We start from the raw sequence: 22,077 nt of genomic DNA, 5'->3' as shown, positions 1-22,077 counted from the left end.
GAACCCATGACAGAGCTGTCAAGGGGGGGGGGGGTGTCAGAGGAGCACTGTGTCTGTGTATACGTGTGTATATGTCTGCATACGTGTGTATATGTCTGTCTGTGTGTGTACGTTTGTGTATATGTCTGTCTGTGTGTGTGTGTGTGTATACGTGTGTGTATATGTCTGTCTATGTTAGAGGTCGACTGATTAATCGGAATGGCCGATTAGTTAGGGCCGATTTCAAGTTTTCATAATAATCGGAAATCGGTATTTTGGGGCGCCGATTTTGCCGATGACATTTTTTCTTTTTTTACACCTTTATTTAACTAGGCAAGTCAGTTAAGAACACATTCTTATTTTCAATGACAGCCTAGGAACGAGGCAGAACGACAGATTTTTACCTTGTCAGCTCGGGGGATCTAATCTTGCAACCTTACAGTTAACTAGTCCAACGCTCTAACCACCTGCCTCACGAGGAGCCTGCCTGTTACGCGAATGCAGTAAGCCAAGGTAAGTTGCTAGCTAGCATTAAACTTATCTTATAAAAAACAATCAATCAACGACTGTCGTTGCTCCAATGTGTACTTAACCATTAACATGAATGCCTTTCTTAAAATCAATTCACATTAGTATATATTTTTAAACCTGCATATTTAGCTAAAAGAAATCCAGGTTAGCAGGCCATATTAACCAGGTGAAATTGTCACTTCTCTTGCGTTCATTGCACGCCGAGTCAGGTTATATGCCACAGTTTGGGCCGCCTGGCTCTTTGCGAACTAATTTTCCAGAATTTTACGTAATTATGACATAACATTGAGGGTTGTACAATGTAACAGGAATATTTAGACTCATGGATGCCACCCGAAAAAAACGTTTTGTTTGAGGTGATAGTTTCCAGATTTGAGGCTCGTATTTCTGTGTGTTTATTATAGTTAAGTCTATGATTTGATATTTGATAGAGCAGTCTGACTGAGGGGTGGTAGGCAGCAGCAGGCTCGTAATAGTCACAGGTATATGGTTTAGAGAGAAATAGTTGACGCGTTATAATTCCTGTAATAACTTGCGGCTGAACTTGAAAGGGGTTCCTTCGTTTTATTTTGTCTTCCATAGAGAATGTCTTGATCTACTTCAAATAAGGTCTGTGTTTCGTACAGACTTAAACCGCCTCTGCGTTTTGATACCCGTGTAACTCTCACTAGGATAAGGTAACGTTTGTCAAAATATTTTCATAAATCCACTCTACAATTTTTTTAATCTTCGCTTATATTTAGCCAATATTGATCAGAGTTACCTTGTCCTATGGATATCTACAGTTATAAAATTGGCAAGGTGGTGTAAGCCTACACAAAACACAGACCTTATTTTAAGTGAATCTAAAAATATCCTATGGAATAAATGAATGAAGGAACCGCTTTTCAGATTTTGGTAGGTGTCATGAGAATTATGACTCGCACTTTGGTAGTCAATTCTTACCATGTCCATTATTAAAATAAGATTTCCTGCATATAGAAATTACAGTTTTTGTTTTCAACATTCATCACAGGTGTTACGGTTTTCTTCCTGGGAAGGAGAGGAGGACCAAAATGCAGCGTGGTTATGATTGAACATCTTTAATAAAGATGATAACGTGAACAATATACATATACAAAATAAGAAAACGTGAAAAAATCAAAACAGTCCTAACTGGTGCAAACCACAGAGACAGGAAACAATCACTCACGAAACGCCCAAAGAATATGGCTGCCTAAATATGGTTCCCAATCAGAGACAACGATAAACACCTGCCTCTGATTGAGAACCACTCTAGGCAACCATAGACTTACCTAGAATACTACACTGAACACAACCCCATCAATCTACAAAACCCCTAGACAAGACAAACACATAATCACCCATGTCACACCCTGGCCTGACACAAAATACTAAGGCCAGGGCGTGACAACAGGTAACTTAAACTCTATTTTTATTCAAACAGTTGAGAGTATTTGTCACTTCAGAGCTGTGTGTGTGTTTTACAGATGTCAGAGAAAAGCAGAGCACCAGTGTGGGACTATTACATGGAATTGACACCAGGGAAATCAAGGTGTCTTATTTGAGATGAAGATGTAAGCATGGGGTCAGCAACGGCTAAATCAACAAATACCACCAACCTGTGGAATCACCTTAATAAGAACACCCATCCAAAAGCCCATATGTATTATATTAAGTTAAAATAAAAGTGTTCATTGTTCATTCAGTATTGTTGCAATTGTCATTATTGTCATCATTATTATAATGTGTACACACATTTTTTAAAATAAATTGTCCGATTAATCGGAATCGGCTTTTTTTGTCCTCCAATAATTGGTATCGGTATCGGTGTTGAAAAATCATAATCGGTCGACCTCTAGTCTGTGTGTATATGTCTGTCTGTGTGTGTACGTGTGTGTATGTCTGTGTGTGTACGTGTGTATACAGTATGTCTGTGTATATGTCTGTCTGTGTGTGTACGTTTGTGTATATGTCTGTCTGTGTGTATACGTGTGTATGTCTGTGTGTATACGTGTGTGTATATGTCTGTGTGTATACGTGTGTGTATATGTCTGTGTGTATATGTCTGTGTGTATATGTCTGTGTGTATATGTCTGTGTGTGTCTGTCCGTGTGTATATGTATGTGTGTGTCTGTCTGTGTGTATATGTATGTGTGTATATGTATGTGTGTATATGTCTGTGTGTATATGTATGTGTGTATATGTATGTGTATATATGTATGTGTGTGTCTGTGTGTGTTTGTCTGTGTGTATATGTCTGTGTGTGTGTGTGTGTGTCTGTCTGTGCACGTGTGTGTGTGTGTGTGTGTGTGTTTTTGTCCTAGTGGAGCAATATGACATGTGATGTGTGTGAGAAATTGTCAGCTTTCCCTACCTGAGGATATATGAGTCACCATCAGTCAATTGCTGTCCAACCAAAGAGCCAGCATTGATGCAGAAATCATCACACATAATGTCTATCTCTCCTCAAGCCCCCCCCACCTTTAATTTCTCTCTACCTCTCTTTCCTTCTCTCTCTCTCTAGTTAGTAAGAACTGGGATAAAGCTTCTCTGTTGAAAGGTCCATCCATCGCATCCCGGGTGTTTCTGTATTTGTGTCCACATTCTCCCGCTCTATCTGACAGCCTTTATTTATGTTTTCTCCATCCTCTCTGCTGTCATCCTCTCTGCTCTCATCCTCTCTGCTGTCATCCTCTTGAGTACAATAACACACCTGATATGATGATTGTTAGGTATGAGAATAATGTTTCACACCATCAACCATTGCTTTCCTTTATAGAGGAGAAGGGGAGATGGAGGGACTGGGAGGAGAGGAGGGGGCAATAAGAGAGATAGGAGAAGGAGAGATGGAGGGACTGGGAGGAGGGGGCAAGAAGAGAAAGGAGAAGGAGAGATGGAGGGACTGGGAGGAGGGGACAAGAAGAGAGAAAGGAGATGGAGGGACTGGGAGGAGAGGAGGAGACAAGAAGAGAGAAAGGAGAAGGAGAGATGGAGGAACTGGGAGGAGAGGAGGAGACAAGAAGAGAGAAAGGAGAGGTGGAGGGACTGGGAGGAGGGGACAAGAAGAGAGATAGGAGAAGGAGAGATGGTGGGACTGGGAGGAGAGGAGGAGACAAGAAGAGAGAAAGGAGAAGGAGAGATGGAGGAACTGGGAGGAGAGGAGGAGACAAGAAGAGAGAAAGGAGAAGGAGAGGTGGAGGGACAGGGAGGAGAGGAGGAGACAAGAAGAGAGAAAGGAGAAGGAGAGATGGAGGAACTGGGAGGAGGGGAGGAGACAAGAAGAGAGAAAGGAGAAGGACAGATGGAGGAACTGGGAGGAGAGGAGGAGACAAGAAGAGAGAAAGGAGAGGTGGAGGGACTGGGAGGAGGGGACAAGAAGAGAGATAGGAGAAGGAGAGATGGAGGGACTGGGAGGAGGGGGCAAGAAGAGAGAAAGGAGAAGGAGAGATGGAGGGACTGGGAGGAGAGGAGGAGACAAGAAGAGAGAAAGGAGAAGGAGAGGTGGAGGGACTGGGAGGAGAGGAGGAGACAAGAAGAGAGAAAGGAGAAGGAGAGATGGAGGAACTGGGAGGAGAGGAGGAGACAAGAAGAGAGAAAGGAGAAGGAGAGATGGAGGAACTGGGAGGAGAGGAGGAGACAAGAAGAGAGAAAGGAGAGGTGGAGGGACTGGGAGGAGGGACAAGAAGAGAGATAGGAGAAGGAGAGATGGAGGGACTGGGAGGAGGGGGCAAGAAGAGAGAAAGGAGAAGGAGAGATGGAGGGACTGGGAGGAGAGGAGGAGACAAGAAGAGAGAAAGGAGAAGGAGAGGTGGAGGGACTGGGAGGAGAGGAGGAGACAAGAAGAGAGAAAGGAGAAGGAGAGATGGAGGAACTGGGAGGAGAGGAGGAGACAAGAAGAGAGAAAGGAGAAGGAGAGGTGGAGGGACTGGGAGGAGGGGACAAGAAGAGAGATAGGAGAAGGAGAGATGGAGGGACTGGGAGGAGAGGAGGGGACAAGAAGAGAGATAGGAGAAGGAGAGATGGAGGGACTGGGAGGAGAAGTGGGGACAAGAAGAGTGAAAAGAGAAGGAGAGATGGAGGGACTGGGAGGAGAAGAGGGGACAAGAAGAGAGAAAAGAGAAGGAGAGATGGAGGGACTGGGAGGAGAAGAGGGGACAAGAAGAGAGATAGGAGAAGGAGAGATGGAGGGACTGGGAGGAGAAGAGGGGACAAGAAGAGAGAAAAGAGAAGGAGAGATGGAGGGACTGGGAGGAGAAGAGAGATAGGAGAAGGAGAGATGGTGGTACTGGGAGGAGAGGACAAGAAGAGAGAAAGGAGAAGGAGAGGTGGAGGGACTGGGAGGAGGGGACAAGAAGAGAGATAGGAGAAAGAGAGATGGAGGGACTGGGAGGAGAGGAGGGGACAAGAAGAGAGATAGGAGAAGGAGAGATGGAGGGACTGGGAGGAGAAGTGGGGACAAGAAGAGAGAAAAGAGAAGGAGAGATGGAGGGACTGGGAGGAGAAGAGGGGACAAGAAGAGAGAAAAGAGAAGGAGAGATGGAGGGACTGGGAGGAGAAGAGGGGACAAGAAGAGAGATAGGAGAAGGAGAGATGGAGGGACTGGGAGGAGAAGAGGGGACAAGAAGAGAGATAGGAGAAGGAGAGATGGAGGGACTGGGAGGAGAAGAGGGGACAAGAAGAGAGAAAAGAGAAGGAGAGATGGAGGGACTGGGAGGAGAAGAGAGATAGGAGAAGGAGAGATGGTGGTACTGGGAGGAGAGGACAAGAAGAGAGATAGGATATACATTAGCAGGCACATTAGTCACCTTGTTCTTGTGTGTGTGTGTGTGTGTGTGTGTGTGTGTGTATGAGCGACCTTCACTGTGCTGTGTGTTGGTCGTACATTACATTAGGAAATGCAGTGGCAGATATAGTATATGGAGGTTGACGGAGCAGAATATGGCCTCTTAGCATCTGTAACCAAAAACACCTTGGCAGCAGGGTCCTGGAAAAGGTCACAGGGTCAATGGGCGGCACAACAGGAAGTGTGTGCGCGTGTGTGTGTAAGCAATCAAGAGGGCGAGACGGAGGGGTATTGATGAGAGGAGGGTAGAGGAGGTGTAGCCTTGTAGTTGAGTGGAGATTGAGCTAATATGGTGCTCTCGTGCGGGTTTGATAGTTTTAAAGAATACGTCACTCACAGTATAGTTTGAAGTACATCTGATGGAGCTTAAAGCCCTCTTAGAGAAATACGAGGGTTTATCATTACCCTATATGGAGGCGGTGGAGTTATATTAAGAGGATTCTAACGTGACTCACATCAACAAACCATTTAACTTCCCACTAGCCCATAAACTGTGTGCTTAGTTGCTATTGCTTCTATGGCCTCTTCTGGCCTACTTTGTGGAGAGGCGCTCAGTGATATTCCTTTGCTCCATGGCTGTAACATCATTACAGAGTTCTACAGAAAGACATCAGCGTTGAATTAAAGTATATTCAAATACATCGAATAATGGTTGGTACTAACGTGTGTTTCTGTACTAGCGGGTCTTTCAGATGGCCCATTGCACCTGCTCTCCACTCTATCACACATGTGTGTCTGCCTTGATTACAGAGCTGAATCATTCATTAATGTCATTATGATGTATTCATGTCAGGGAGGGAGAGGATGGCTGGTTGGACATGATAGACTACCATTGTTACAGAGAGAGTCTGCTGTTCAAATGCCTGTCCCTCTAGGTTCCCCTACTTTAAATGTAGCCGACACTTTGCTTGTAAATGGATATATTCTTCCTTTTCTAAGTTTGGACCTTTCTTTCTTCCCCCTCTCTCCATGTTCCTCCCTCTGTTTTGGTGTAATTATTGACCCATTTAGTTAAATGGGGATTCTTGATTGAAGAGAACTGTGTCAGAGGGGGAAATGCAGTGTAAGACTAGTCCTGTCGTAGGAGAACTTTCATGCAATGCAGGAAATGTCAAACTTGTCGTGTTTTTGAGATTAAAATGTTTTTTCCTTTAAGAAAAATGTATCAACTCCTACAAAAATGACGATTCATTATAATCCACATAATAGCAAACTGTCTTAAATTAAGATCCTACATCCCTACCTGAGTATGAGTATTTTCTACAACTAGCCTGTGTGTTTTGACTTTCCCCAATGTGTTCCAGAACTGTATGCATTATTCATGATTTCCCTGGAGAGAGAGGGGGATGTTTTCTTGGTTTGGATTTGGTTGCTTTCGGGGACATGCTCTGTAAGAGTAGCCAGTTGTGTTCTAGGTATCTAGTGGGCATGCTTTCTGCATGCACATGTTTCAGTTGGGGTTTTAGCAGCAGCATGGTAGCCATGGAGAGATGACAGACAGGGGAAGTGTCTAACCTGGTAGCCATGGAGAGGTGACAGACAGGGGAAGTGTCTAACCTGGTAGCCATGGAGAGATGACAGACAGGGAAAGTGTCTAACCTGGTAGCCATGGAGAGATGACAGACAGGGGAAGTGTCTAACCTGGTAGCCATGGAGAGATGACAGACAGGGGAAGTGTCTAACCTGGTAGCCATGGAGAGATGACAGACAGGGGAAGTGTCTAACCTGGTAGACATGGAGAGATGACAGACAGGGGAAGTGTCTAACCTGGTAGCCATGGAGAGATGACAGACAGGGGAAGTGTCTAACCTGGTAGCCATGGAGAGATGACAGACAGGGGAAGTGTCTAACCTGGTAGCCATGGAGAGGTGACAGACAGGGGAAGTGTCTAACCTGGTAGCCATGGAGAGATGACAGACAGGGAAGTGTCTAACCTGGTAGCCATGGAGAGATGACAGACAGGGGAAGTGTCTAACCTGGTAGCCATGGAGAGATGACAGACAGGGGAAGTGTCTAACCTGGTAGCCATGGAGAGATGACAGACAGGGGAAGTGTCTAACCTGGTAGCCATGGAGAGATGACAGACAGGGGAAGTGTCTAACCTGGTAGCCATGGAGAGATGACAGACAGGGGAAGTGTCTAACCTGGTAGCCATGGAGAGATGACAGACAGGGGAAGTGTCTAACCTGGTAGCCATGGAGAGATGACAGACAGGGGAAGTGGCTAACCTGGTAGCCACGGGGAGATGACAGACAGGGGAAGTGTCTAACCTGGTAGCCATGGAGAGATGACAGACAGGGGAAGTGTCTATCCTGGTAGCCATGGAGAGATGACAGACAGGGGAAGTGTTAACCTGGTAGTCATGGAGAGATGACAGACAGGGGAAGTGTCTAACCTGGTAGCCATGGAGAGATGACAGACAGGGGAAGTGTCTAACCTGGTAGCCATGGAGAGATGACAGACAGGGGAAGTGTCTAACCTGGTAGCCATGGAGAGATGACAGACAGGGGAAGTGTCTAACCTGGTAGCCATGGAGAGGTGACAGACAGGGGAAGTGTCTATCCTGGTAGCCATGGAGAGATGACAGATAGGGGAAGTGTTAACCTGGTAGTCATGGAGAGGTGACAGACAGGGGAAGTGTCTAACCTGGTAGCCATGGAGAGGTGACAGACAGGGGAAGTGTTTAACCTGGTAGCCATGGAGAGGTGACAGACAGGGGAAGTGTCTATCCTGGTAGCCATGGAGAGGTGACAGACAGGGGAAGTGTTAACCTGGTAGCCATGGAGAGGTGACAGACAGGGGAAGTGTCTATCCTGGTAGCCATGGAGAGATGACAGATAGGGGAAGTGTTAACCTGGTAGTCATGGAGAGGTGACAGACAGGGGAAGTGTCTAACCTGGTAGCCATGGAGAGGTGACAGACAGGGGAAGTGTTAACCTGGTAGCCATGGAGAGGTGACAGACAGGGGAAGTGTCTAACCTGGTAGCCATGGAGAGGTGACAGACAGGGGAAGTGTTTAACCTGGTAGCCATGGAGAGATGACAGACAGGGGAAGTGTTAACCTGGTAGTCATGGAGAGGTGACAGACAGGGGAAGTGTCTATCCTGGTAGCCATGGAGAGGTGACAGACAGGGGAAGTGTCTATCCTGGTAGCCATGGAGAGGTGACAGACAGGGGAAGTGTCTAACCTGGTAGCCATGGAGAGGTGACAGACAGGGGAAGTGTCTATCCTGGTAGCCATACTGCCCACTGGTGTGTCTGGCAGTGTGTGGGGGTGAATTGTCTTAGGCAGTGTGTGGGAAGGTAAGGGGGGGTGAATTGACCCTGGCAGTGCGTGTGTGTGTGTGGGGGGGGGGGGGTTGTCTCTGGCAGTGTGTGGGGAGGTGAATTGTCTTTGGCAGTGTGGGGGGAGGTGAATTGTCTTTGGCAGTGTGTGTGTGGGGGTGGGGGGTGAATGTATTTGGCAATGTGGGGAGAATTGTCTTTGGCAGTGTGTGGGGAGAATTGTCTTTGGCAGTGTGTGGGGGGCAGTGAATTGTCTTTGGCAGTGTGAGGGGTGAATTGTCTTTGGCAGTGTGGGGGAGGGGGTGAATTGTCTTTGGCAGTGTGGGGGAGGCGGTGAATTGTCTTTGGCAGTGTGGGGGGTGAATTGTCTTTGGCAGTGTATGGGGTGAATTGTCTTTGGCAGTGTGGGGGGTGAATTGTCTTTGGCAGTGTGGGGGTGAATTGTCTTTGGCAGTGTGGGGGGTGAATTGTCTTTGGCAGTGTGGGGGTGAATTGTCTTTGGCAGTGTGGGGGGTGAATTGTCTTTGGCAGTGTGGGGGTGAATTGTCTTTGGCAATGTGTGGGGGGTGAATTGTCTTCGGGGTGTGTGTTGGGGTGAATTGTCTTTGGCAGTGTGTGTTGGGGTGAATTGTCTTTGGCAGTGTGTGGGGGTGAATTGTCTTCGGGGTGTGTGTTGGGGTGAATTGTCTTTGGCAGTGTGTGTTGGGGTGAATGTCTTTGGCAGTGTGGGGGGTGAATTGTCTTTGGCAGTGTGGGGGGTGAATTGTCTTTGGCAGTGTGTGGGGGTGAATTGTCTTCGGGGTGTGTGTTGGGGTGAATTGTCTTTGGCAGTGTGTGTTGGGGTGAATTGTCTTTGGCAGTGTGTGGGGGGTGAATTGTCTTCGGGGTGTGTGTTGGGGTGAATTGTCTTTGGCAGTGTGTGGGGGGTGAATTGTCTTTGGCAGTGTGTGTGGGGATGAATTGTCTTTGGCGGTGTGTGTGGGGTGAATTGTCTTCAGCGGTGTGTGTGGGGTGAATTGTCTTTGGCGGTGTGTGTGGGGTAAATTGTCTTCAGCGGTGTGTGTGGGGTGAATTGTCTTCAGCGGTGTGTGTGGGGTGAATTGTCTTTGTCGGTGTGTGGGGGTGAATTGTCTTTAGCGGTGTGTGTGGGGTGAATTGTCTTTGGCGGTGTGTGTGGGGGTGAATTGTCTTTGGCGGTGTGTGTCTGGCAGTGTGTGTTTGTGTGAATTGGGGCTACCAGGCTTAATGACATTAGCATGGCTGAGCAGGCAGAGAGAGAGAGAGAGGGGAGCATATTGTCCAGCCCAGTTATAACTCAACCCCCCCTTTCCCCCCTCCCTCCATCCCTCCCTCCCTCCCTTCCTCCCTCTCTCTCTCAATTCAATTCATGGGGCTTTATTGGCATGGGAAACATGTGTTAACATTGCCAAAGCAAGTGAGGTAGATAATATACAAAAGTGAAATAAACAATAAAAATGAACAGTAAACATTACACTCACAGAAGTTTCAAAACAATAAAGACATTACAATGGTCATATTACGTATATATACAGTGTTGCAACGATGTACAAATGGTTAGGGAAAATAAATAAGCATAAATATGGGTTGTATTTACAATGGTGTTTGTTCTTCACTGGTTGCCCTTTTCTCGTGGCAACAGGTCACAAATCTTGCTGCTGTGATGGCACACTGTGGTATTTCACCCAGTAGATATGGGAATTATCAAAATTGGGTTTGTTTTCAAATTTTTTGTGGATCTGTGTAATCTGAGGGAAATATGTGTCTCTAATATGGTCATACATTGGGCAGGAGGTTAGGAAGTGCAGCTCAGTTTCCACCTCATTTTGTGGTCAGTGTGCAGATACACGTAGCCTGTCTTCTCTTGAGAGCCATGTCTGCCTACGGCGACCTTTCTCAATAGCAAGGCTATGCTCACTGAGTCTGTACATAGTCAAAGCTTTCCTTAAGTTTGGGTCAGTCACAGTGGTCAGGTATTCTGCCACTGTGTACTCTCTGTTTAGGGCCAAATAGCATTCTAGTTAGCTCTGTTTTTTGTTAATTCTTTCCAATGTGTCAAGTAATTATCTTTTTGTTTTCTCATAATTTGGTTGAGTCGAATTGTGCTGCTGTCCTGGGGCTCTGTGGGGTGTGTTTGTGAACAGAGCACCCAGGACAAGCTTGCTTAGGGGACTCTTCTCCAGGTTCATCTCTCTGTAGGTGATGGCTTTGTTATGGAAGGTTTGGGAATCGCTTCCTTTAAGGTGGTTGTAGAATTTAACGGCTCTTTTCTGGATTTTGATCATTAACAGGTATCGGCCTAATTCTGCTCTGCATGCATTATTTGGTGTTCTACATTGTACACGTAGGATATTTTTTGCAGAATTCTGCATGCAGAGTCTCAATTTGGTGTTTGTCCCATTTTGTGAAGTCTTGGTTGGTGAGCGAACCCCACACCTCACAACCATAAAGGGAAATGGGCTCTATGACTGATTCAAGTATTTTTAGGGTTAGGGTTAGGGTATGTTGAATTTTATGTTCCTTTTCATGGCATAGAATGCCCTTCTTGCCTTGTCTCTCAGATCATTCACAGCTTTGTGGAAGTTACCTGTGGCGCTGATGGTTAGGCCAAGGTATGTATAGTTTTTTGTGTGCTCTAGGGCAATGGTGTCTAGATGGGATTTGTATTTGTGGTCCTGGCGCCTGGACCTTTTTTGGACACCATTATTTTGGTCTTACTGAGATTTACTGTCAGGGCCCAGGTCTGACAGAATCTGTGCAGAAGATCTAGATACTGCTGTAGGCCCTCCTTGGTTGGTGGCAGAAGCACCAGATCATCAGCAAACAGTAGATATTTGACTTCAGATTCTAGCAGGGGGAGGCCGGGTGCTGCAGACCTGTCTAGTGCCCGCGCCAGTTCGTTGATATATATGTTGAAGAGGGTGGGGCTTAATCTGCATCCCTGTCTCACCACACGGCCCTGTGGGAAGAAATGTGTGTGTTTTTTGCCTATTTTAACCGCACACTTGTTGTTTGTGTACTTGGATTTTATAATGTTGTATGTTTTACCCCCAACACCACTTTCCATCAATTTGTATAGCAGACCCTCATGCCAAATTGACTCGAAGGCTTTTTTGAAATCAACAAAGCACGAGAAGACTTTGCCTTTGTTTTGTTTTGTTTGGTTGTCAATTAGGATGTGCAGGGTGAATACATGGTCTGTTGTACAGTAATTTGGTAAAAAGCCAATTTGACATTTGCTCAGTACATTGTTTTCATTGAGGAAATGTACGATTCTGCTGTTAATGATGATGCAGAGGATTTTCCCAAGGTTACTGTTGACGCATATCCCACAGTAGTTATTGGGGTCAAATTTGGCTCCACTTTTGTGGATTGGGGTGATCAGTCCTTGGTTCCAAATATTGGGGAACATGCCAGAGCTAAGGATGATGTTAAAGAGTTTTAGTATAGCCAATTGGAATTTGTTGTCTGTATATTTGATAATTTTATTAATTTAAGGAGGCTGCGAATTTTTGCAGCACTCTGAAGTCTCTAAAACTGGTTAAATCATGTCTGTGACTATAACAGAATGTGTGTAGGAGGCAAAATCCCAAGGAAAACTGTTCACAAAAAACACACAAAAAATATCCCTCCGCCAGTCTCTGTATTGTCTATGGCAAGGGAAAATAGATAGCGTGCAGTTTACAATGCCTACAGCATTGCCTACAAATGCCTATTTGAGTTGAAGTTTATCCTTGGTTAGATGAGGAATAGGCACTTCCTGTCTTCGGGTACACCAGAGGAAGTTATGAAAGGGAGAATATGGACCATGATTTCAAGACTTGCTGCTATCGAATACAGATCGCCCCGTGATCAATTTGATCAATTATTAACGTTTACTAATACCTAAAGTTGGATTACAAAAGTAGTTTGAAGTGTTTTGTAAAAAAAAACTTTTTTAATTTTAAAAAATGACGTTGCGTTTTTGAAAGCAGTTTTTTTCCTGATCAGACGGGCTTCATAAATGGACATTTTGGGTATACATGGACGGATTTAATCGAAAAAAAAGACCCAATTGTGATGTTTATGGGACATATAGGAGTGCCAACAAAGAAGCTTGTCAAAGGTAATGAATGTTTTATATTTTATTTCTGCGTTTTGTGTAGCGCCGGCTACGCTAATTATTCTGTTTACGTCCCCTTTGGGTATTTCGGGGGTTGCATGCTATCAGATAATAGCTTCTCATGCTTTCGCCGAAAAGCATTTTAAAAATCTGACATGTTGGCTAGATTCACAACGAGTGTAGCTTTAATTGAGTATCCTGCATGTGTGTTTTAATGAAAGTTTGAGTTGTATCGAGTACTATTAGTTGTCACTCTGAAATTTCCGCTGATGTTAATCCCTGTACAGGGACAGCAGCCATAAGAAGTTCATTAAGGATACCATCAACACCACAGGCCTTTTTGGGTTGGAGGGTTTTTATTTTGTCCTGTAGCTCATTCAAGGTAATTGTAGAATCCTGTGGGTTCTGGTAGTCTTTAATAGTTGATTCTAAGATTTGTATTTGATCCTGTATATGTTTTTGCTCTTTATTCTTTGTAATAGAGCCAAAAAGATTGGAGAAGTGGTTTACTCATACATCTCTATTTTGGATAGATAATTCTTCGTGTTGTTGTTTGTTTAGTGTTTTCCAATTTTCCCAGAAGTGGTTGGAGTCTATGGATTCTTCAATTTCATTGAGCTGATTTCTGACGTGCTGTTCCTTCTTTTTCCGTAGTGTATTTCTGTATTGTTTTAGTGATTCACCATAGTGAAAGCTTAGACTCAGGTTTTCTGGGTCACTATGTTTTTGGTTGGACAGGTTTCTCAATTTCTTTCTTAGATTTTTGCATTCTTCATCAAACCATTTGTCATTGTTGTTCATTTTCTTCGGTTTTCTATTTGAGATTTTCTGTCTGATAGGGGTATCAGTGGGCTGATTGTGAATGCTCTGAGAGACTTTGGGTTGAGGTCAGTGATAAAGTCTACAGTACTACTGCGAAGAGATGAGCTATAGGTGTACTGACTATAGGAGTCCCCTCGAAGCCTACCATTGACTATGTACATACCCAGCGTGCAACAGAGCTGCAGGAGTTGTGACCAGTTTTTGTTGGTTATGTTGTTGTAGTTGTGCCTAGGGGGGCATATGTGGGAGGGAATGCTGTCACCTGCAGGCAGGTGTTTGTCCCCCTGTGTGCTGAGGGTGTCAGGTTCTTGCCCGGTTCTGGCATTTAGGTTGCCACAGACTATTGCATGTCCCTGGGCCTGGAAATTATTGATTTCCCCCTCCAGGATGGAGAAGCTGTCTTCATTAAAGTATGGGGATTGTAGTGGGGGGATATAGGTAGCACACAGGAGGACATTTTTCTCTGTTAAGATAATTTCCTTTTGAATTTCTAGCCAAATGTAAAATGTTCCTGTTTTGATTAATTTAATGGAGTGAGTTAGGTCTGCTCTATACCAAATTAGCATACCCCCTGAGTCCCTTCCCTGTTTCACACCTGGTAGTTTGGTGGATGGGACTACCAGCTCTCTGTAACCTAGAGGGCAACCAGTGGGTCAGTCTCCTCTATACCAGGTTTCTTGCAAGATGACAATGTCTGTATTACCGAAGTCCAGGTTCCTGCACTTTAGGGCAAAGGCAGATGACCCCAGGCCTTGGATATTCCAGGATGATATAGTGAAGGCTTTGTGTTCCATAAAGTGTCCAATGTGGTTGGTCGTGGTTTGGCCTCAGGCCAGTAAGTGTGAGCAGAGCCAGCTGAGCATCTGCTACATGCCATTGGCTTGGGCTAGTGTAAGTGTGGGGGTTGGGCCTGTTTGCCCGCTCCCTACCTGGGCGTATGTGTGACTTCCATGTTGAGAGGGGGGGGGGGGGTCCCGCAGGTCTGGGAGGGTGTCTCGCTGGTCTGGGTGGGGTGTCTATTGATCTGTTCCTCCTGTGTGAAGTGTTTGGGCTGCGTTTGAGAGTGATGCTCTTTAGAGTTCGGGCAAAGGTGGGCACTGTTGCCTTGTAGAGGTGGACCTGGTCATAGAGGCTGTTCAAGTCCAGGGTGGAGTGGTGGGCCAGGAAAACATTTGGTTTTGAGGCACAGTCACAGGATATACTTGCGTTTACCCGCTGTATTGTGGCAGGGTGGAAGTCTTTTCGTGGCAGCAGGGTGGAGATAACCACTTGTGCTTTGGGGAAAGTAGAAGAAGCTTAATCAATCACTCCCTTCAGTGCTGTGGCCACCCTTTCCTGCTGTGCTCTCAGGTAGTTTGTGAATGTGTGTATTATTATGTGGCTAGGTGAACCTAGTTGGTCCTCAGACAGAAGGTCTAGGGCGCGCTGGGTGTTTGGAGACCAGAGTTTAGACACACTGTGTTTGGGAGAAGAATATTTTTTTTTATATATATTTCCTATTTGAGTCCATAAGGAGTACAATCTGTGTCTTGTGTATGTCCTCAGTGGGTGTGGGGAGGTTGTCAGAAGGGCTATCAGGGTGGCTGACAGGGTGGGGTGAGAGCCGCTGGGCTTGGGGTTCTTCATTTGTCTGTTCTGCTGTGATGTCGACACTATGGTAAGTTCTGGTGTGGACTGTTCTGCTATGGTGTCGAGACTTTTGTCGGGTGCTGAGGTGGGCTGTTCTGCTGGCTTCTCTGTGGGGGTGGCCACCTCTCTAGTGGGTTGTTCTCTGTCACACGCCATCCCCCTCAACCTCTCCTCCAGCAGTCTGATCCTCTCCTCTAGTGCTCTGTTCTTCTCCTGCTCTTTCTCCTGTTGTATTTGTCTCACCACAGTCCAGAGTGTAGATATGTCTCTCTCCACCTCCAGCACTCCGGGTCCGGTTAAGGGGGTGTTGTTGTGCTGGACTGTTGTCTGGGTCTGTGCTGACTGGAGTGTAATCACCTGCTGTTCCAGCTCCACCTGCCTTACCTCCAGCTGGGTGAATTTATTCTTGATTTCAATGAGAGGGTAGTACTCTGTGCTGGAAGGTTGACTCTCCGCTGGGGGTGGCTCGTCTGTGGGGTTATATAATGAAGAGGTCTGGTCTGACCCGCCCGGGGTTGGGGTATCTTTCTCAAGGGAGAGCTTCTCCTGCTGGGCTAATTCTTTAATTAGGTGAAAGTCCAGCTGAAACTGTTTGGGGTTACCCTATACCATTATGTTCCAGACTTATAGAGATTTATATTAGCTCAGAGTCAGAGTCCTCGTTGTCAAGTATCCTGAGTTTCCACCCCTCGTTAACCCCCCCTCCCCCTCTCTTAACAAAGGGGTAGTGTGCTAATATAGCACTGTGCCATGCCAGGGGATGGTTAGTGTGGAAGATAAGGTTGCTGATGTTCCCATTTTTGTAATTGTCAGCAAAACGTGTCTCTTGATTTTCCATAAGGAGCTTCATTTTGTAATCTTTTCTTGCCTTATCATTCTTTACATACACAGGGTACTGTATTTTAACAGCGGGAGGCAGCTTCTAAGGCCTCTCTATTTGGTTGGAGTAGACTGTTTGACTCTCCTGCCATTGTTGGGCTAAAGGGCTTTGACACCTCTCACTTGACATGTCAGTGGTAATTGAAGCTGTATCAATCTTGGCAGAATTATGTTAGAATTCAGTCCTTATAAAGTAATGTAGTGTATTTTTCTTCTTGGCTTTTGGACTTAAAATGTAGTTTCAGACTAAACATTACTCATTCAGTTCCAGGTTGGATGGTGTTTTCAGGTTTCTGTTCTTTTCCAGAGAATTTGCTGTATGGAATAATAATCCTTTGTAGTTGTAAACCTTCCAGATGATTCCGTAATTCCGTCCAAAATCAGGTTGTAGGTTTTGAGTTTTTATTTGAAGTTGCAGAGGGTAGCATCCTGTATATGTTCCTGACAAAAACAAATCCACGTTTATCTAACTCTAAATCTATAAAAAAATGCAGGAGCTCATCTGATTGTGACCTCTGCTCTCCTATTGCTCACAGTCTCTCTCTCTCTCTCTCTGTCTCTGTATGTCTTTAGGTGTAGTAGAGGTAGATGAGGTATTCAGGATGTTATAACTCAACCCCCCCCTCTCTCCCTCCCTCCTTTCTCCAGGTGTGGTAGCCGTGCTCTCCCAGGATGCCGTTGGTGAAGAGGAGTATCGAGCCCAGGCACCTGTGCCACACAGTGCTGCCACGGGCCATTAAGAATGAGCTGGAGTGTGTGACCAATGTGTCCCTAGCTAACGTCATACGACAGCTCAGCAGCCTCAGTGAGTCACACACACTGTGCACACATACATAGCTAAACAACACACACACACACGCCCACACATGTTTCTGTTAGGTAATCATGCTACCTCTCTCTTTCCTCTCTGCTGATAAGCAGGTTTCATTATGCCTGACTCTATTACTCTATTATATTTAAGTGTGTGTAATAAGTGTGTGTGTGTTGTAACAGGTAAGTATGCAGAGGACCTGTTTGGGGAGCTATTCAACGAGGCCCACTCCTTCTCCTTCCGGGTCAACTCCCTACAGGAGCGCGTGGACCGCCTCTCGATCAGCGTCACACAGCTAGATCCTAAAGAGGAGGAGCGTGAGTACCGTGCACACACACGCACACGCACACACACGCACACACACACACACACACACACACACACACACACACACACACACACACACACACACACACACACACACACACACACACACACACACAGTAGTCCTTACATGTTGACACACCTTTCTTTACACATCCACCATTGATTCTTCCTCATCAGGGTAAATTAATTCCTTCCAGTCCTCTCTTTGTGTGTGTGTGTGTGTGTGTGTGTGTGTGTGTGTGTGTGTGTGTGTGTGTGTGTGTGTGTGTGTGCGTGTGTGTGAACCATTGCCAGCCCCTTCCAGTCTTAATGACCTTATTAGATGAACAGGCCGCAGTGAGACAGTGTCATTTTTCATCCCAGCAGCTCCACAGTCCACACTGTACTAACCAACCCTCCGTTCCGCTGCGCTGCCCTCCTCGGCAGGCGCAATAAGCCCCCATTATAGGCATTCTTACCAGCCTCCACTGTTTCACTTAGCCCTGCCCCACACAATGGCCTGGCTTTGTGGGGAAACCAGATATCCAGGTATATGTGCTATGTTATAGTGGCATAATAAAAAGGAGAGGGATAATGCCTGTCTGTCTGTCTGTCTGTCTGTCTGTCTGTCTGTCTGTCTGTCTGTCTGTCTGTCTGTCTGTCTGTCTGTCTGTCTGTCTGTCTGTCTGTCTGTCTGTCCGTCTGTCTGTCTGTCGCTCTGGATAAGAGCGTCTGCTAAATGACTTAAATGTAAATGTAAATGTCCGTCGGGGGGCCTGGGTAGGGATGTCAGGTAAAACAGGTTCTAGAGAGAGGGAGAGAGATAAAGGGATACAAAGAGAGTGGATGAGAGAGAGAGTGAGGAAGAGGGACAGAGAATGTGAGAGAGAGAGAGAGAGAGCGAGGAAGAGGGACAGAGAGAGAGAGAGAGGAAGAGGGACAGAGAACGTGAGAGAGAGAGGGACAGAGAACGTGAGAGAGAGGGACAGAGAACGTGAGAGAGAGGGACAGAGAACGTGAGAGAGAGAGGGACAGAGAACGTGAGAGAGAGGGACAGAGAACGTGAGAGAGAGGGACAGAGAACGTGAGAGAGAGGGACAGAGAGAGAGTGAGGAAGAGGGACAGAGAACGCGAGAGAGAGGGACAGAGAACGTGAGAGAGAGGGACAGAGAGAGAGTGAGGAAGAGGGACAGAGAACGTGAGAGAGAGGGACAGAGAACGTGAGAGAGAGGGACAGAGAGAGAGTGAGGAAGAGGGACAGAGAACGTGAGAGAGAGGGACAGAGAACGTGAGAGAGAGGGACAGAGAGAGAGTGAGGAAGAGGGACAGAGAACGTGAGAGAGAGGGACAGAGAACGTGAGAGAGAGGGACAGAGAACGTGAGAGAGAGGGACAGAGAACGTGAGAGAGAGGGACAGAGAGAGAGTTCACTTTGTATGTTGTCTACCTCACTTGCTTTGGCAATGTTAACACGTTTCCCATGCCAATAAAGCCCTTGAATTGAATTGAATTGAGTGAGGAAGAGGGACAGAGAACGCGAGAGAGAGAGGGACAGAGAGAGAGAGAAGGAGTGTAGTAGTAAGCTAATACCACTCTTCTGAGGCATCGATTTCCCATGGGCCAACGGGGTGTTTCTAGCTTGGATTGGAGGTCTATAGAGGTCTATAGATGAAGTACACTGGACTGTCCTCTGTACTGTGTCTTAGATAATAAAGCTGTAAAACTCTGAGTTTGTATGGAAGATCTGTGTGTGTGTGTGTGTGTGTGTGTGTGTGTGTGTGTGTCGGGGGAGGGGGGGGGGTAGCCTGTTAGCACAATAGACCGTTACCCATGCAATGAGGGAGGGGGGTGTAGTAGAGATTGCAACTTAGAGGTAAGAGACAATAATGTTTATTTGTTAACAGATCAATACTTAAAGAGATTCTCTGGTGCCTTTGTATACTTTTTAGACAGGAGTTCAGAAAGCAACACTCACGAGCCAAAAATGGTCCCCGAAAATTGGGTACTACGTCACATATTTGCACCACATCATTGCCCTCTCTCTCGCTCTGCTGTGTGTGCATCTTGCTAGCTGTCACTCAAATGTCGAGGGGCTGAAGCTCATTAGCTAGAACTCGAATTGCAAGGGGGCTGGTCCACGTGGGTGAAAATGTAAGGGAAATGGCACCGCACAGCTTCCAGAAAAACTGATGCTTTCAAGCTAGACAGTGTTTAGACTCATAGATAATGCATGTATGAACTACACATTGACACACCCAGCCCAAAGCGGGAGGTTTAATTAATACTTAGTAGCCGCCAAAATTCCCGAGCATGACTTAAAGGTCCCTTAACTTAAATATTTAAGCATGCCATGAATCAGTGCTGTGTGTGGAGGTGTTGCCTTCTTGCAGTTGTTCTTGTATTCACTTTAGCTATAGCTGTATTAGTGACCTACCTAGATCCCCTAAAACCTTCCACACATTCTCCTCCTCCTCCACTTCTACTTTCCCCTCATCTTCATCCTTCTCTTTCCTCTCCCCCTCTTCCCTCTCCTCCTCCATATATTTGTGCTAATGTAATGCTGGGGGTGATCTAATAATCCAGTCTGCTTTAGAGGGATTCACCCTGTCATACACTCCCTCCATGCTGTGACTCCACACTGTCTGGGACTGGTAAGGATTCACCCTGTCATTACACTCCCTCCATGCTGGGACTCCACACTGTCTGGGACTGGTAAGGATTCACCCTGTCATTACACTCCCTCCATGCTGTGACTCCACACTGTCTGGGACTGGTAAGGATTCACCCTGTCATTACACTCCCTCCATGCTGGGACTCCACACTGTCTGGGACTGGTAAGGATTCACCCTGTCATACACTCCCTCCATGCTGTGACTCCACACTGTCTGGGACTGGTAAGGATTCACCCTGTCATTACACTCCCTCCATGCTGTGACTCCACACTGTCTGGGACTGGTAAGGATTCACCCTGTCATACACTCCCTCCATGCTGTGACTCCACACTGTCTGGGACTGGTAAGGATTCACCCTGTCATACACTCCCTCCATGCTGTGACTCCACACTGTCTGGGACTGGTAAGGATTCACCCTGTCATACACTCCCTCCATGCTGGGACTCCACACTGTCTGGGACTGGTAAGGATTCACCCTGTCATACACTCCCTCCATGCTGGGACTCCACACTGTTTGGGACTGGTAAGGATTCACCCTGTCATACACTCCCTCCATGCTGTGACTCCACACTGTCTGGGACTGGTAAGGATTCACCCTGTCATACACTCCCTCCATGCTGTGACTCCACACTGTCTGGGACTGGTAAGGATTCACCCTGTCATACACTCCCTGATGCTTTGACTCCACACTGTCTGGGACTGGTAAGGATTCACCCTACACTCCCTTCATGCTGTGACTCCACACTGTCTGGGACTGGTAAGGATTCACCCTGTCATACACTCCCTCCATGCTGGGACTCCACACTGTCTGGGACTGGTACCCTGTCATACACTCCCTCCATGCTGAGACTCACCCTGTCACCCTGTCACACTCCCCCATGCTGGGACTCCACACTGTCTGGGACTGGTAAGGATTCACCCTGTCATACACTCCCTCCATGCTGGGACTCCACACTGTCTGGGACTGGTAAGGATTCACCCTGTCATACATGCTGTGACTCCACACTGTCCATTCACCCTGCTGTGACTCCACACTGTCTGGGACTGGTAAGGATTCACCCTGTCATACCTCCCCATGCTGGGACTCCACACTGTCTGGGACTGGTAAGGATTCACCCATGTCATGTCTGGGACTGGTACTCCCTCCATGCTGTCCACACTGTCTGGGACTGGTAAGGATTCACCCTGTCATACACTGCTCTCCACACTGTCTGGGACTGGTAAGGATTCACCCTGTCATACACTCCCTCCATGCTGGGACTCACCCTGTCATACACTGCTCTGTCTGGACTGGTAAGGATTCACCCTGTCATACACTCCCTCCATGCTGTGACTCCACACTGTCTGGGACTGGTAAGGATTCACCCTGTCATACACTCCCTCCATGCTGGGACTCCACACTGTCTGGGACTGGTAAGGATTCACCCTGTCATACACTCCCTCCATGCTGGGACTCCACACTGTCTGGGACTGGTAAGGATTCACCCTGTCATACACTCCCCCCATGCTGGGACTCCACACTGTCTGGGACTGGTAAGGATTCACCCTGTCATACACTCCCTCCATGCTGTGACTCCACACTGTCTGGGACTGGTAAGGATTCACCCTGTCATACACTCCCCCATGCTGGGACTCCACACTGTCTGGGACTGGTAAGGATTCACCCTGTCATACACTCCCTCCATGCTGGGACTCCACACTGTCTGGGACTGGTAAGGATTCACCCTGTCATACACTCCCTCCATGCTGGGACTCCACACTGTCTGGGACTGGTAAGGATTCACCCTGTCATACACTCCCCCCATGCTGTGACTCCACACTGTCTGGGACTGGTAAGGATTCACCCTGTCATACACCTCCTCCATGGGTTACAGGCTGAACCAACACACACACTTCCTCTTTCAAATTCAAATGTCAATTTAATCTACTTTATTGACATGAAAAGTGAAACACTTCCATTGTCAAAGTAACATAACAATGATGGTCCAATACAGGAATATACTAGACTGTTATACAATACAATAGAATATACAGAAATATACGAGACTGTTATACAATACAATAGAATATACAGGAATATACGAGACTGTTATACAATACAATAGAATATACAGAAATATACGAGACTGTTATACAATACAATAGAATATACAGGAATATACGAGACTGTTATACAATACAATAGAATATACAGAAAT

General features: G+C 46.5%; 1 protein-coding gene across 1 annotated transcript in view; it reads left to right on the top strand.

The window, feature by feature from the left end:
• LOC115121689 (actin-binding protein WASF1-like) overlaps positions 1–22,077 on the top strand; it is a 146,921-nt gene that overhangs the window by 53,727 nt on the left and 71,117 nt on the right. The window contains 2 exon segments of the mRNA XM_065026288.1: positions 16,740–16,896; positions 17,085–17,219. Of these exon segments, the coding sequence (XP_064882360.1) occupies positions 16,764–16,896; positions 17,085–17,219 (268 nt within the window). The 5' untranslated portion in view covers positions 16,740–16,763.

This window comes from Oncorhynchus nerka, linkage group LG13 (assembly GCF_034236695.1).
Source record: "Oncorhynchus nerka isolate Pitt River linkage group LG13, Oner_Uvic_2.0, whole genome shotgun sequence".
In the NCBI taxonomy this organism is placed as follows: Eukaryota; Metazoa; Chordata; class Actinopteri; order Salmoniformes; family Salmonidae; genus Oncorhynchus; species Oncorhynchus nerka.
This window is presented reverse-complemented; position numbering and strand designations above follow the sequence as displayed.